The 17,374-nt window shown below is 31.5% G+C and overlaps 3 protein-coding genes across 4 annotated transcripts; all 3 read left to right on the plus strand.

The window, feature by feature from the left end:
• Positions 1 to 1,350: 1,350 nt before the first annotated feature.
• LOC114173449 (PPPDE putative thiol peptidase family protein) lies at positions 1,351 to 5,172 on the plus strand. Of its 2 annotated transcripts, none has more exons than XM_028057858.2 (5): positions 1,351 to 1,512; positions 1,710 to 1,951; positions 3,141 to 3,428; positions 3,666 to 3,746; positions 4,688 to 5,172. In XM_028057858.2, exons 2-5 carry the CDS (start codon positions 1,789 to 1,791, stop codon positions 4,831 to 4,833), a joined length of 678 nt encoding a protein of 225 aa, XP_027913659.1. In that variant the 5' UTR covers positions 1,351 to 1,512; positions 1,710 to 1,788; the 3' UTR covers positions 4,834 to 5,172. The 2 variants fall into 2 exon arrangements, with proteins under 2 accessions (XP_027913659.1, XP_027913661.1); XM_028057860.2 differs by having other exon boundaries at positions 1,401 to 1,604.
• A 502-nt stretch (positions 5,173 to 5,674) lies between these two features.
• On the plus strand, positions 5,675 to 6,981 carry LOC114173448 (RING-H2 finger protein ATL22-like). The gene is made up of 2 exons (XM_028057857.2): positions 5,675 to 6,534; positions 6,674 to 6,981. Exons 1-2 carry the CDS (start codon positions 5,901 to 5,903, stop codon positions 6,787 to 6,789), a joined length of 750 nt encoding a protein of 249 aa, XP_027913658.1. The 5' UTR covers positions 5,675 to 5,900; the 3' UTR covers positions 6,790 to 6,981.
• Positions 6,982 to 9,606: 2,625 nt separating this feature from the next.
• On the plus strand, positions 9,607 to 14,675 carry LOC114173446 (uncharacterized). The gene is made up of 12 exons (XM_028057855.2): positions 9,607 to 9,832; positions 10,285 to 10,369; positions 10,511 to 10,562; positions 10,647 to 10,667; positions 10,766 to 10,819; positions 11,582 to 11,632; positions 12,284 to 12,346; positions 13,182 to 13,247; positions 13,333 to 13,371; positions 13,645 to 13,767; positions 13,873 to 13,965; positions 14,077 to 14,675. Exons 1-12 carry the CDS (start codon positions 9,745 to 9,747, stop codon positions 14,416 to 14,418), a joined length of 1,077 nt encoding a protein of 358 aa, XP_027913656.1. The 5' UTR covers positions 9,607 to 9,744; the 3' UTR covers positions 14,419 to 14,675.
• The last annotated feature ends 2,699 nt before the right edge of the window (positions 14,676 to 17,374 follow it).

The following is a 17,374-nucleotide window of genomic DNA, read 5'->3' on the forward strand; positions in this document are numbered from 1 at the left end:
AGTTCTGCCACTGAATTTGGAGTCAACATGGCGAATAACTTGGAGTGGGTTGGCTTCTTCTCCCAACCAGAGAACGACAACATCATGTGAGATTTCAGAGCTTCTTCATCCATAAAAAAGAAAATTCAATACCTCATTATTAACCTTCAATTATTTCCTAACCAAAATGGTGCTCCATGCCTTGCAATTTTCATTCCACAAAACTATGTAAAAATCATTTTTTTTATTTAGTTTTATATTTTTTTTAAAATCGAATACTATTTTTAAAATTTTACTATAAATAAGTGGAAGAATGAGGAAACTTTTTTAAAGGAAGTGGGTAGTTTATATACATGTACCATCCTAAATCCATTATCATTCCTATTTTTAATTCAACTTAGAACATTAATGTGTAAACACCAATGACATGATATTATTAAATATTTGAAACTATTAGCAGTGTGATCTAGCATGTAAAAATGACAATTATTGTTATGGTTGAAGAAGCCACTCACTTTTTATTTGTAGAAACTAAAACTTCTGTAATTTTCATTTTTTAAATCTTTTTTTATACATTTTTCTATTCATCACCTCTTTCTCGTTCTCTTTCTTCCTTCCATTTTTAGGTTCTTGGATTTTCTCAAAGGTTGCTCTCATTTCTTGTTAGAAATTAGAAATTATTATTTTCTTGAAGAATAGTTTCTAGTTCCATTTTAAGAATACAAAAAATCCCCTTTTTCTTTTTCTAAACCTTAGTTTGAAAAGTTTAACTTATAGATTACTACACCTTTACTCTTGAGCTAAAGTAGACATGCTTATAAAAATCATTCTTTATATTAGTTCCATAAAGGTCAGGGTTGCAACATGGGTCGGTAATTTTATTTATTTTTTAAATCGAAAAATTATATTATATACCGTATTTATACAACAGAGCAATTACAATTATTAAAAAAAGTTTTAGTTAACCATTATAAAGTATCTCTTTCACCTTCATTTATCTGTTTTTTTTTAATTATCAATTTATTTCAAATTAATGCTTTATTTATTATTCTAAACTTAATTTTTATAGTTATTGAAAGAAACAGCTAAACGGTTAAAAATAACGACATATATCATAGAGCAAATACCTCTCTTTTTTTAAATTCAAAATATATTTTTTATATATAAAAAATACTTACTCATTATAAAATTTTAATTATAGAAAAATGATCAACAAGTAAAGGATTAGTAAATATTAAATTTAATTATATCTGTTAACAAGATCTGACGACACAAGAATCTAATTGTTGACTATTGGACTAAAGTCTGAAAGAAAAATAAAAAAGTTATAATTACAAATCTTATTATCCACAGTAATAAATTCAGACAAACCCAACTGTGATTATTGTTATGAGAATAATATAGTTGCAGTGTGAACTCAAATAATGACGGCGAAGCCACTAAACCCAAAACCAACCTAATTTCAAGCACCAAAATTTCCATCTTCAACTTTCATTCCCAATTCTTCTTCAATTTTTCAATCCCCATTCCTACGTAAGTTTTTCTTCCCTTTCGTGGGTTTCTTTTCAGCGATCCTGCTCTACACACCTTCAATGCTCACTTTTTTCATTTCACATTCCAAATATGTGTGTATTTCATCAAATTGAATTCTTACTTTTATATTTCCACCGCAGAATTTCTGGGAACATTGAATTGAATCTCTTTCTTTTGATTAATTGATGCTTCTGCAGGTTTTTAACGGCAAGGGGATGGGGTTGTGATTTGTAATTGGAGAAGGGGGGAGGAAGGAGGACACCGTCCACGGCCACAATGCGGTGGTTTCCGTTGAGTACAACTTCAAGCTCGGAAAGAGAACGAGATAGAGAGAATAATACTACTCGTACTTCGGTGTATCTCAATGTATATGATCTTACTCCCATAAACAATTATCTTTACGTGCTTGGTCTTGGAATATTTCATTCGGGTATTCAAGGTTTGTGTCTGTTTTCCTTATATTTTCTTTCCAGTTCTTTTCCTATCTTTCTTTATATGGATCTTTTTTTCTGTTATTTTTCTTGTCTATGCTTATTCTGGGACGCCGCGGGATATTGCAAATTTTAGCTGGGTTGAAGGTTACCACTAATGAATGAGAGAATTACTTTAATCTACAGTTTATTACAGCAAAGAACTTGTCCCGCCGTATTAGATTACATGTCACCATTCGTCTCAGTTGAAAACCAAAGTTTGAGAATCATTGTTTAGCATGAGGTTTTCTTTGACGGCTTCTTCAAAGTCTTTATAGGTCTCCCTTCTTCTTTCTTCATTTCTTTAGACTAACAGTTAAGGAGAAGGGTTGTGTTAGGCTTTCGGCGAGCCACGTAAAATTTGCCGATTTTCCGACCATGAATTTACAGTTTATCATTGCTAAGAATGTTTGCTTATTAAAAGAAGAGAAATAAAGGGTAATTCTAAATGAAGTTGTTATATAATAAATGAAGTTGCTGTGTGCATTCAACCTGAAACGCGGCAGGTGTTAGAGAGTACGTTATTAGCCTGCATTGTGTATTGTATTATTCTACGATTTGGAACGCATGGTGATGTACCAAGCAGCCGTTACTTTGGCTCCTTAAATTTTTTTACTGAATAATTAATTTGTTTATTTTGCTGTCATGTTCTCTCTTTATTCCTCTCTGATTTTCATCCTTGTATTTTCAACCATTTCTCTTTCTCCTCCTCACCTAGTTTTATGTACTTAAAGTCTGTCAGTGATGAATTTATGAGCCATAGGGTGAATGCTGAACACTGATGTATGTGCTATTTTCGACCAGGTCATCATGCAAAAAGCGTAACACGTTATGTATAGAGTATCGATGGTTTCACGAATGTGTAAATTAATAGTTTAAAGGAGGACAAGACTAAGTGACTTTACCTTCCTTCTTTTTTCTGCTCATGTTTGATTGCTGCTGTTGTTTATTTTTTATATCTAAAATGTGCTTTTTGATACTGTGAACAAACTTGGTTACCTGTTCGATTTTGAATTTAGTTTGTAAGCTGGCCCTGAACGAATTGTTGACAAGGAGCTTGTACATGAATATTGGTCCTGTTTTGTTTTTCATTAGTTCCATTTTTGTTGTTGAATACCATCTTGCAACAACTTTAAAGCTTATTTTTTTCATGAACAGTGCATGATATTGAATATGGATTTGGAGCACATGAATATTCAAGTAGTGGTGTGTTTGAAGTGGAGCCTAGAAGCTGCCCTGGCTTCATCTTCAGACGATCAGTGTTGTTGGGCAGCACTGATATGTCTAATTCAGAATTTCGATCATTCATAGAGCGCCTTTCAGCAAAATATCATGGAGACACTTATCATCTTATTGCCAAAAACTGCAACCATTTTACAGATGAAGTTTGCCAGCATCTAACAGGAAGTTCTATCCCAGGATGGGTAAATCGTATGGCTCGTATAGGTGGGAATCTTTCTGCTTTCTTATTCTTGTTGTAAATCGCAATTTGATTTGCATTAGTAATGCCCATGTGTAGCATACGGTCCAGGTTGCATAGATGTGAATTTCACATTACAGCTGAAATGGGTTATATGAGGACAAGGGAAACAAGCATGCTTACATGGGGTTTCATTTTATGAATCTGCTGATTATGGAGACTAGTTTTGTTCTCATCTAATCATGTGTGATTTAATCTTTTAGGTTCTTTCTGCAATTGTCTTCTGCCAGAAAACCTCCAGGTTGCTGCAGTTAGACATCACCCGGAACGTCTTGCATTTTCTGGTAAGATGTTAGGATTATAAGGTCCAAACTGATTCACATTTTATGGGTTTCTAAAATCTAAAATTAGCTTATGTATAAGTTCTAAACAAAAACTTAGAAGCTATGCGAGAACATCTACAAGTTAACTTATGTTCAAATTAAAACTATATGAAAAAGTTTCTACTAATTAGCTTATGCTTACCTTGTATTTGGACGAAGTAATTCAACAGAGTAATTCATTTATTTGATGAATTTAAAACTCTTTGGAGTAAATTTCGAATTTTCTTTGCTAGAAGTACTCATGAAGAAACTCGTCCACATAGATCCTATGTTTCATTTCATCTTGTTTTATTGGCTATCCAAGAAGGAAAGTATCTGTTACACATGGAGAGTAATCTCTCAAAATATTTTAATAATATTGACAATAATATCATACAACATTCTCAAGATAGGGAGGTATGTGTAAAGAGCAATTATAATTTTTAAGAGCTTAGGTATTTTGGATTTTGTTTATCATTATAGTATGTATTTTGTAAAAGCATTTTTTGATGAAAATATAGATTAGTCTCTTGTCCTCACTATTTTCTTTTCTTAATCCACCACTATATGTAAGCCTAGTATGCATTATCATAAAACGTCCATTTTAATACTTGTGTAAAAAAGGTTGAAGAAAGTATGCACTTCATCATCAACCAAGAAGTAAATGGGGCTTTATTTCTTCCCTTGTGAAAATATCCATGGACACATATTTTATTTTTTAAAACACTTTGATTAATTATTGAAGAATTTGCTTTTGAATTCCTTTTATGTCCAGCAACAACTTGTGGTGTGTTTTACTATAATAGAAATTCTATTGTTGCATTGTTCATTGGATCTTGTAGTATAATGGAGTCTGCTTCCTTGTTCCGTACCTGATTTTAACTAAACCATGTGAGGAAGAATCTAAATTTCTGCCATTGCAGATGATGATGGATCAGGATCGGATGGTCATTCTGCATCCACTGACAGTGAAGAGGATGAGCCTAATCACCATTTGCTAACAGCACCAAACGGTGATGTTGCTTTTCTAAAGGAAAAACCAGTTCGGCTGGCGCGGGAGAACCTATGATTTTAGTTGGTTTACCTTTTCTTTATATTCTTTCTTTGTTCTCTTGGCTTGTACCTATGTATGATCCTACCTTCAGTGCAACGAGTTTCCCAACTGGAATATTTAAGACTCATAATGCATGCTTTGTAGAACAAAGACCATAATCTGTTGTATAATGTCCTGTACGTGTCAAAATAGACTGGTTAGGAGTACAGACAAAAATGTTCAGGTATACTGTTAAATCTGATTCAGTGATTCCTTTCCCAATCCATCTTTTCTGTAACGCACAAAATGACTGATTAATGTAAACCTTGTGTTTGCTCCTTATATGAATGAAAATTTCATCAGTTGAAAGTGTCACGCAAAGCTGGATGCTCTATTTTTCTTTTACAATGACAACTGCTATAAAGATAGATTCTTGGTAAGTATGTAGACATATACGACTTGCTCATTCGTAAGAAACACGTTGTTGAGTGCTTAAATTAATTTTACATTAGTCTTGGTTTTCCCCATTCTTTCTTCTTCAAACAGGCACCCCCTGAGTTCTTCCATATAATCAGTTCTATTAATCAAATAATTCATCCAAAATTTTTTATTTGGATACCATTATCTTCAGCCGATTGGTTGGTTTATACGGTAGTCATTATTAAGTGACCTAACATGAACATTCCTAAACTGCATGCTGTCCAAAACCGTTGACGAAGATGACTACTCCAAGTCAAGCAAATTAGCCAGAAAAATTTAGTTAAAATAGTGGAAGAAGTACGATGAATTGGTCAACAATTGAAGTTCGGACACTTGATGTGACTTTTGAAAAGTTTATTCTACCTGTTCGCTCCTTTACAAATTGCTTACATTACCCCCATCAGAAGCTTGTTGAAGCCTGCAAGAAACCAATGCTTTTAATTCTTTTTGCAAAGTTCTTCTAGGCGGCTGAAGTTTCTTTACAAAGTCTAGATCCATTTGTTTATCTTGGTCTTCGTCCCCACCTACCACGTACACTTCATCATTAACATAGAAAAATAAAACGCCTCCTATATTCTATTCCCTTGGTAAACTTGACCCAGCATCCTCTGCAGTCTCAACTGATGGGTGGATTCATCATCCTCTTCGTCTTCTGTGTTCTCTTCTTGCAAAGCTCTGTTCTTGAGGTGACCCATGCAAGGTTCGTCCAACCAACAAAGTGTGGAGATTCAGGTCCTGACATCCACTATCCATATCAGATAAAAGATCAGCACCAGCACTGTGAGTCCCCTTCTGGTTTTGAGCTTCTTTGCAGAGATAACCTCACCACCATCCACTTTCCATCTTATGGAGATTTAGAAGTGAAGTCTATCACGTACGACACCAGAAACATTCACCTCCTTGACCCCAAAAAATGTGTCCATCGTGTCTTTCTGAACCTCAATCTCTCCCTCACCCCCTTCCACTATTTTTATGCTCTGAAAAACTACACATACCTCAATTGCTCCACCACCCTCCCACCTCCTTTCCTGGAGATTCCATGTTTAAGTGCTGCTAGTTATCATGTCTACACAGTTGACCCTGCACTACCTGTGCCAGGTTCATGTGCAGGACTTAAAACCGTTGCCATTCCTTTTGCATATAGCCCTTATCTCTCGGACAGTAAACTCGGTCTTAGATTAACATGGGACATGCGTGAACCTCAAGACAGGGGAACAACAAACGGTGCTAGAGGTTCCCACACATCGCGTAACACAGGTAAACTATAAACTATTTTTTTTTTCTTGCTTTCCCCTTGTTGAAAATTTGGAATGAATAGTTTTGACATCACTGTTTCTTCAGATCATCACTCTTTAGTTTTCGATTTTCTTAACGATGTTATTGTTGGGTTGTGCAGTTATTGGATTCAGCATGTTTGTTTTTGTGATGGCAATGTTATTGCTTATAAGCACAAAGATTCGTGTTGCCGCCAGGAATAACCATCAGAAAGAAGGGCAGTTATTGCATAGTTAGACAGATTTCTGGCAGACAGTAATAGACTTTTTCAACATTATTCCTTAGTTACGTAATATCTCTTATATTTATCTTCTAGCTTTTCCTGTTACACTTCCCAGTTAAATATATTTTCCTCTTGTCTCACGTCAGAAGAAACCTAGCACTCAGTGTACGATATTGAATGACATCATTTTCTCCTCTTACCATTTATTTCTTCCGCGATACTTCTTACTTCATCTTTGTATATCTTAATTAAAATATTGTTCTTTTATATATATATATATATATATATATATATATATATTACTTCACAAGGAAATCATCAATTCGATTCTTGAGTGGGAGAATTTATGTTTACTAATTCATTCACTTGCTCAATTCTAAAAACGTACTCATATTAATATTTGAATATTAGGATTAAATATCTCTTTAATTTCTTGAATGTAAAATTGAAATCGGATATGTTTCGAATTTTGATTAAGTCTAATTCTCAAATTCTAAAAATAAATAAAATAGTTTTTCTAATTCTCGGTATGATTTTTGTTCAATCGTTTTAAATAACGTGTTGGGTTGACGTTTAAGATATTTACATGATTCGATAAATTCCAATTTAAATATTTATACTTAAATCAAAATACATAATTAAAAGATGATTAGATATATTTCAATTTTATGTCTAAGTCAGAAATTAAAAACATATCAATTCCTTGAACTTTACTACTAAATGGCACAATCATCACTGGTTCAAGATCAAAGTTGGTTCTTGAACTTATATATTTTAGTGATAAAATGATCCCACAGAACTTAGTAGCAGGAGATTATTTGATGACTTTTTATACAGTCAAGGACTATAAAAAAAATCTGGATGTTGATTAAATTGACAGTGTGGTCTACGAGTAAAATAATAAAATTGATCATTTATCTCATTACTGACGAGGAAATGAAAGAAGCGAGATTACACTACACTCAATGAGAATGATGAAAATAGAAGCCAATTTATACATACTTAGGGTAGGGAACACTTTTGTGAATCCGTAACAATAAGACAAAAAGACGGAGGTAGGTAATAGGGAATCGTGTTGAATTAATATTTGAATAATGGCTGCTTCTTCCTGCAATTCTATAATTTCAACTTGCATGTATTTTCAATTTTCAATTTTATTTTTTAGTTTAGCATTTTCATATTTTAGTTTCGGAATGCATAATTTCAAAATATTTTAGAATGTACACTTTATAATACAAATTTGTATTTTAGATTGTTTATTTCAAAACAAGGCCATGAATCTGAAATAAAAGTGAAAAGAGAGTGGTGTGGGACTAGTGTAGAGAGAAGAAACTGCTTTGAATAATAAGCTTTGGAGTCCAATTCCAAGCCCTAGCTTTCATAAAGGCCCATTTAAGTTACCAAAGCCCAAACCAAAAATACTTTGTTATTGTACATCAAGTTTTGGCTCCTAAAATTTTCATATCAAAATTTAACACTGAAAATACTCCTTCATTATATCGACAAATTATTTGTGTTGCCTTGGTCTTGTTAATACAAATTATTTTATAAAACATCCACAGATTAGATAAATAAATAAAAAACTATTAAATTAATATATTTAAGGATTTATGTATCAATCTGGTTCCTATGAGTGTTTTATTTATTGTTTGTTAAATGTCATATCTGCCAACATAGACCAACCAACCACCCAGATAAATAAAACATTTGGTGGTTGGTACTAATTCCTATTGTGTTCATTTAATCCATTCACATTGAATTTTTCTCCCCATTTTTTTCATCATAAGTCAAACAAATCAGTGTAAATAGCATTTAATTATCTGTGTGCTACTCACTTAATTCCTCCTTTGTCATTTATGAACTTAACAAAAAAGTTGTCTATCCATTCCAGCTCATAACACAACTTTCCTTTTTTCAATGAATGAAATTTCACTAGTTTTATTTTATTTCAAATCATACTATTTTATAACATTAAAATATACATATTTTGTAACTATTATTTCAAAGAAAAGTTTCATTGTCTTCGTTCTAAAGTCTTTTAAAAGTTTTGGGTTTAAAATAACAGATTATTTTTAATATTTTTTCAGAAAATATTGCAATTCATAATTACAAACAACGAATCATAATAAAAATCATATTAAAAAAAGGCAAACAAATCATTTATTCTAAATACACGTTAATTGCGTACTTTTTGTCAACACATATCACAGTTTTAAGTAGGGATGACAATGGATCGTGTCGAGTACGGATAGTGCCTACCTGCAATCTGACCCGCAAAAAAAAAATTCGCCCATTACTCGTCCGTTTACTCGTCAGGTATCCGCTTAAAAAATATTCGCGGATATTTTTAAAACTTGCGGGTATCCATGGATACCTGATACCCGCAAATATTTAAAAAATATATATTTTATAAAAAAATTAATATAAAAATTAAAAAAATAAAATTATAATTATAATTAAATTTGACATAATAAAATATACTTTTAATATTAATTTTAACTTAATAAAATATAAATTAAATTTTAATTTTAATTTTGTGCAGGTAACGAATACCAAATAGTATGATACCCGCACTCAACCCATTTATAAACGGATAATAAAATATCCGCTATCCACTACCTGCAAATAATAAATACCAATGGTTACTGACTATCGACTATGAATTTTATCCCCATATATCCGCAAACGTAAATATTTTTGTCATCCTTAATTTTAAGATTATCTCTTATATAATAATATACATGCTGTTTAAAAAAAATAAAATATAAATTAATATTTTTTAAAATAAAGATATTTAAATTAAAACCCTTTTAGCTTCCTTTCATCTCTTTCTTGTCTCGTGCTGCACGCTACCAATCTGAACCCAACAAGTAGCAGTTAGCAGTTGCTGGTAGCCTTCACTAACAGAAAAAAAAAACCTTCCTTTTCCTAGTCTCACAGAATCGGACACTCGTTCTGTTCATACCGTTATGGCTCTTCCTTCAATATCTTTTTTCTTCATCTTCACCTCCTTCATCTTCTCCGTCTCACACTCTATACCCTTCATTGTAATTCATGGTAAGTTTCTTTTCTTTTCAGTTTTTCAATCTGTTTATATAACCACTACATGGTGTTCTTGCTTTTTGTCTTGATTGAACTTACTAGGGAGTCCAATTCTTATTACTTTTTTGTTGAGGTTTTCGTTTCATGTTATGTCCTTGTTTGATGGGGTTGAGGAAAGTGTCTTCCTTTTGCCCGCCCGGAGATTCTAACGAATCAGTAGATATTTAAAAAAAAAAAAAACTATTTTCACTGTACACTCTTTTTTTCTACCCTATTTTTAGTTAATCAATTGTCTTAGATTACGTTTGACCAAAAAATGTTAGAGTTACCTGGTTCATTTTAGATGGATTCAGCATTGTATATTGGAATTTTCTTGAACTCTGATTTACCTGGTTGTGATTGAATTCTAGTTTTGGCATGCCATGCCTTTTAGTTGAATTATAGACTACACTGGTTCTTGATTGCAGGAATTGGGGATCAGTGCTCTAATCGCGGATTGAAAAGATTCACTGAGGAATTGAGCAGCTTTTCTGGAGTTGAAGGATATTGCGTGTATGTTTGTATAACTTTTTGTATTAATTTCTTGTAAAGGAATTTCTTTCCACTATCTTCCATTGCCTTTTTTTATCTTCTGAAAGTAGACTGTAATGTAATGTTGATTTCACCACTGATAAAGTTCCCCTATTTCTTCAGCGAGATTGGCAATGGATCATGGGATTCATGGTTTGTGTCTTTGAAAGAGCAGGTAATAGGTCAGAAGGATTTGCCGTATTGGAGGTATTTGAAGTATTGACTATTTTCTAACTTATCATCTTTTCCTTGTATGCAGGCTGATATTGTTTGTGAAAAGGTGAGAAAAGGATTTCTGCTAAGTTGTGATACTGATAACACTTCACATTTCTAGGCTTTTGAATTTAAACTTGCTACTCCACTTCCCAACATGTACAGGTGAAGAAAATGAAAGAATTGAAGGAAGGGTACAACATTGTTGGACTTTCCCAGGTAAAGCATGAGAGTTGGGATTTTCTTCATTTTTCTCTTGTTATGTTCATGTAAAGTGGATCATAGTGGGATGAGACTTTTGTTGTTGTAGTAAGTGCAAGAGAGTGCTGATTATTGCTCTATTATATTGGAAAGCATTTGATCATTATCACATCACATCATTTATAAAAAAAAAAAAAAACTTTGATGGCGTCAACAAAGTTGGGAAATTATATTTGAGAGAACCATGTCTGTTTGTCGTAAAAACTGAAGTTGAATAGAGTTTCATAAGCTTTATTAAATTTCCAACTTGTCCAATGAAATTATATATCTTAGTCACCATTCAGCTTCATCAGTGATCTTCTTTCGAATGCCTATATATTTCTATTCCTCCTTCTTTGCTGCATTACTACAAGCCCTTGTGGTTAAAATACATCCTTGACATAGTTGTGTCTGTCCTTTAAGGCTTGCTTTATGTGAAAAAGTGTTTATTGTCAGCTGCAAAGGTTTGAATAAGGCAAGTCCCCTTAGCAAAATATATGGTGATTGGTAAAGATTATATCTTCACTTTATTCTTCTCACTTATGTACATTTTTTACTATGTTTTCGAGTTGTGATAACGTATTAAAAACGCTTCACATCGTTTATGTACTTATTTACTGAAAAGAGTGATCGATATACTACTGCGGCAGATGACCAATATCCAATATCCAATCTTCACCTTTATTCTTTTTTATAGTTTTAGATCTGTTGTGATTCATTCTTGAATTTATCTTCTTGCAGGGAAATTTAATTGGTCGAGGCGTTGTGGAATTTTGTGAAGGAGGACCTCCCGTAAGAATCCACAAGTTTAGATGTGCAATTCTTATTTTAATTTTCGTAACTTATTGCTTTATCTGTGTTTCTACATATTTCACTCTTAACTGTACTTGCACATATTCATAATCAGATATATACACGTGAGAAATTAGGAAGTCTGGTCCATAATTGAGAGGCAATAACTCAAATTGTATGATTTTACTACTTGTCTATTTTAAAGTAAGGTTTCAGTTCAAAGAAAAAAAGTGACTGGTGCCAAGAAAATGAAGAGAGATTATTTCTGACAAATTCGTGGTTTGTTATACATGTGCATATGCATTTTTTAATTTACAATTGGAGCTTTTATTATGTAGTTTTAGTCTAACCTTTCATTGTTTCTTATTATGATGACAGAAATAGAAATGCTATTCTTTTATTTTCAAAATGTTATTCATCTTTCATTGTTTCAAAATAATAAGAAATGGAAATGCTATTCATGTTCTTTTCAAATGTATCAATTTAGTTCTTCCTTCTTATTGTTCTTCTCTTCTTTCTTTCATATTTATGAGTATTCCTCTCTGTCTCTCTCTGTATTCTTCTTTTCTGTATATTTAGTCTCTATAAATTCCCATCCTTGTCAATTTATTCATGGGATTTCTTCTTTCTTCCTTCTTATTTTTGGAACAGGTGAAAAACTTCGTTTCTTTAGGAGGCCCTCATGCTGGTACTGCTTCAGTTCCCCTATGTGGTGTGAGTATCATTGTTCTTTTCCAGCAAGATACCTTTACAATTTCTGTCTTCTATTGACTTTGGAAATACCATACGCTATATCATCAATTTCCTTTGTCTTGACACCACCCCATTGAATCAGTCACCACACCAATTATTTCATTCGAAGGTCGCAAGAAGAGATACAAAGAATGTTAGTGTAAATGTTAGAATTGGATTCGAATGCTTGTGTATTATTTACTGAACTTGTTGGACAATAGCAGAGATGATTACAAAAAAGATAAGAGTAAAACTCAAGCAAAAAGGAAAAGAAAATAGACCTTTGTTGAATAGTCATCAGAGAATACTTGACATTGAATTGTTTATATTAGCTTAGTTAATTTTGTCCACTAAATTGACAGTGGAAAAAAATTGACTGTTTCTTAAGATGTAACAGGATCATATATTTTTTTTCTGTTTTATTTTCTATATTTTATTATTGATATATGTTACCCAAAGTCGTTTTTTTCTTTCCTTAATCTTTTGATATCATGAAAGAGAGTGAAACAATGTAAATTTTAATCTTTTTATAGTGTTATCAAATAAATTTTTAAAACTCTTGCATTTTGTCTTGTTTTATATCCATATATATGCACTTCTTCCTTTTACAGCGTGCTTTAGATTCACTGTTTAGTGTTTAGTTAATGCCCCGTGTTATGGTTGCTTGCATCATCTTACAACATTGAACTTGATGTCATGTCTCTGAAAAGTATTGGTCATGCTGCTAATATGTGCAAAAGAATAAATTAGAAAAATTCAATATATATTAAACTTCTATTTTGCCTAGTTCTAATGATTTTTAGTGTTGTTTCAACAGTCAGGTATCTTTTGCATTCTCGCGGACCAACTAATCAAGGGAGAGGTTTACAGTAGCTATATTCAAGTATTATTCATTCCCACCTTTTTTTTTTTTGTCTTTTATCAGATCTCTACTGTCTCTGATTTACCTCAATTTTAAAATATTGCAGGAACACTTGGCTCCTAGTGGCTATCTTAAATTACCGAATGTGAGTTAGACTGTGCTAAATAATTTATAAGTTGTGTGATATCTAATAACTTGTTTATTTATCTAACAAATGCAAATTGATTGATAAAAAGTCATCCTTGTTAGTTACTTTTTTTAGTTTTCAATCTCAAATATGTTTTTCTGCGATGGAATAAACTGCTGAGCTTCTAGTTGTTTTTACTCACCATTCAGCTACACAATTTCATGTATCTTAGCTATTCATATGCTTTAAATTTGCTCAAAACCTTGAAATTGGTGTAAACTTTGATTCCAGGCCATACCTGAGTATTTGGAGAACTGTAGATTTCTTCCAGTGCTTAACAATGAAATACCAGACAAGAGAAATTCCACTTACAAGGAAAGATTCAGTAGCTTGCAGAATTTGGTACTTATCATGGTAAGTCCTCTAAAGTTATTTTTGTTGATATTGTGAGTAGAATATAGCTAATTCATTTCATAAGGAAAAGTTACATAATTATCTTCTTATGCTGTACATTAACAGTTTGAGCACGACACTGTTCTAATACCAAAGGAAACTTCCTGGTTTGGATATTACCCAGATGGCTACTTCAACCCAATTTTACCTCCACAATCGGTATGATCCTTAATTCAACTTTGTTTTCTTATATCATGTACTTGGAAGTGATAGTGCATCAAATAAGCAAAAAATATTAAAGTTGTTTTACTGTATTAATCTGCTTCACAGACACAACTCTACATTGAGGATTGGATAGGCTTAAGAACTCTAGATGAAGCTGGTAAAGTTCACTTCGTAAGTGTTCCAGGAAAGCATCTCGGAATCTCCGAACCAGATATGAAAAAATATGTGGTGCCATATTTGAAGGATCAAACATCCCAAGAACATAGCATCAATGAAGTTAGGTTCAGAATGCGAGGAGTTAATCAGAAAGTTGTTCAGAGCAACACGATGGAGGTAGAACCATCAACCACTCCATTACTTGATGGATCATTGTCATATTCGTGGCCTGCACCATTCAAGGCTTTCGTTGGAGGATTGATTGGCATGAATGAAGAGAAATCCACATAAAGGAAACAATCACATTACACTTCATTGTTAAACTAAATCTATTCAATTGAACAAAAAAGTTTGTTGTGTGCTGGGTTGTGATTCATCAAAATAATTCAGTTGCATCATATTAGATAGATATAGCATAAGAGTATCATAATATTCACATTAGTTTAGTTGATGATGATCAAAATGCTTTACCTGGAAGGCTTAGCTTCTATCTTTTGTAGTCTTTAACACCTAATTTTGTTTAACTTCCTTCTACATTATTTTTTTAATAGGTTTAATTATTGGGATCATACCCATTTTGGTTCGAAAATTTCAAAATGGTACTCACTTTGAATTTTGTCTCAATTTAGTATCTAATTTTGATTATTGCATTAGTACCCTCCGTTAAGTCTTCACAAATATCGTTAACTACATTGCCACGTGTCAGCCTCTGGATTTTTTAATTTTTTAAAATTTTTTTTAAAATTTTTTTAAAATTTTTTTTAAAATTTTTTTAAACTTTTTTTTAAAATTTTTTTATAATTTTTTTATAATTTTTTTTTTTAAATTGCCACGTGTCAAATCTTTGATGTGACACGTGACATTGTCAGTGACACGGTAGCGCCACGTGTCTACCTAGCAAGTGTCATTGTCTTCATTTCAACTTAGTATCCACACGTGTCTATTTGTTTCAATTTAGTATCCATATATGTTTATTTGTTTCAATTTAGTACCCAATTTATTTGTTTGAATTTTATTCAAATGTTTTTTTTAAATGGAGAAATATTGTATCTCTTTTAAGACAAAATTTATTATTTATATAAATGTTATATTGATATTTGTTACTAAAAATGAGTTATAAAATTAAGTATTAAAATTTATATTAAAGTTAATGGTAAAAGTCATGAATAACATAATTGTAAGTCATTTTTAATAACAAATATAAATATAACATTTATATAAATAATAAATTTGGTCTTAAGGGAGAAACAATATTTCTCTATTTTGTAAAAAAATATTTAGACAAAATTAAAACAAATAAATTGGGTACTAAATTGAAACCAATAAACATATATGGGTACTAAATTGAAACAAATAAACACATGTGGGGACTAAGTTGAAATGAAGACAATGACATTTGTCAGGTACCTTATACCGTGGCACGTGTCAACAAGGATTTGACACGTGGCAAAAAAAAATTTTAAAAAAATAAAAATTAAAAAATCCAGATGTTGACACGTGGCAAGGTAGTTAATGCTATTTGTGAAGACTTAACGGAAAGTACTACATTGATGCAATAATCAAAATTGGGTACTAAATTGACACAAAGTTCAAAGTGGGTACCATTTTGAAATTTTCGAACCAAAATGGGTACATCCGAGTAATTAAGACTTTTTAATATATACTTATATATATAAAAAAAAAAACAATTCAGAATTATGTTTAGTGCCGGGCCCAAATGGTCATAGAAGTTGGGCCCAAATGGATAATAGTCAGAGAAGTTGGGCTCAAACTATTTTTTGGTTTAGTAAGGAGGTTAACTTAGTACTTGAAAGTTGAGTTTGAGAACTAGCTCCGTTGAACAGTCGTTTATCATTTGATTAACTTGGATCCAAGCACTTAATCTAAGAACCATTTTGGGGTGTTTTTATTTTTACCCAACCTTTTTTTTTTAATCATCTCTCATTCAATTTGGAACTGATATTATCATTTTGTAAAAAGTATTTCACAGAATTATTTCAAAATAAATAGAAGTGACCCAAGAAATGTGTTGACTGTATAAAATCATATTTAACAATTCAGTTATGGTCTTTAATTTCTTTAAAAGACTAACCAAAAACTCCTTCCATTTATAATCCAAAGCATATCCAAATTAATTGAAATAAATCATTTCCTTCACTAAAATTTCGAAGCAGTTACTATGACATCCGTTATATAATTTAAAAAGTTTTAGTCCTATCTTTAACAAATATAGCTAAATATTTTTATATGATTAATCATTACAAATTATTTATATAATAATCTATTTTTAGATTCGTTGGGATTCATTTGATTTGATAAACCATTATTTGTAGAAGGGTTTCTACTTTCTTACTTTTTGTACGTCAAACATTTGTTTTCCTCAGATTTCTTTTATTGTTTTGCAAACTAAGAACGTTAGGTAAAGGGGAAAAATATTTAATTATAATATTTCTTACCAATATTTCGAATTTAACATTTGTGTGCGGTTCCCAACTTTTACCAGTGAAGAAAATAAAATAAGTGAAAAAGAGAATGAAATGGGTTTTCACCGTCTCTACTAAAACACGAGAACCGGTATTTTATTTTAACATTTTTTTATGGCTTATATTTTTCATTCAATTTGTGCTTGTTTTTATTCTTTACAAAAACAAATAGTGCTCTGCTCATTGCTATAATAGAAAGCATGCAGCCTTTACAAAGTTTTACAATAATCTTAAACGCGTGTCAACAAAAAACTAAACTTATGAACATAAAGTTACGTTTCTTGTTATGATCTTTTAAGTGTTATGAGTGGAAGTTTAAGAATAGGGTTATGATATTTTGAAATTTACTAAATGTTTTCACAAAATCAAAATCACACCATAAAGAATTCACAAGAAGTCTTTATATATTTTTTGTCTTCAATTTGAGATGTTCCTTATTTATTTTTAGGTATTTCAAAATGTGTACAGGTTTATATATTGTTCAATTCAAGATGTTCTTACTTTGCTTTTAAGTATTCCAAATTGTGTATAAATTTTTATGTCTTTAATCCAATAAGGGTGTGTTTACAAAAATACTCTAACGCTAAAGTTAGATATGTCCGTTGGATGATAATAAATATGTAATTATTTATCTCTTGAACAATGTTATAGTTAGTTTATATGAATTTTTACTTTGTTGGACCTAAACTACCTAGGTGATATGTTAATATGTTAAGGTTGTCTTACTCCTTTACCTCTACTAATTATGCTTGATCCTTATTAGC

This window comes from Vigna unguiculata, chromosome 2 (genome assembly GCF_037176805.1).
Source record: "Vigna unguiculata cultivar grain cowpea cultivar isolate G323 ecotype 2 chromosome 2, ASM3717680v1, whole genome shotgun sequence".
Taxonomy (NCBI): Eukaryota; Viridiplantae; Streptophyta; class Magnoliopsida; order Fabales; family Fabaceae; genus Vigna; species Vigna unguiculata.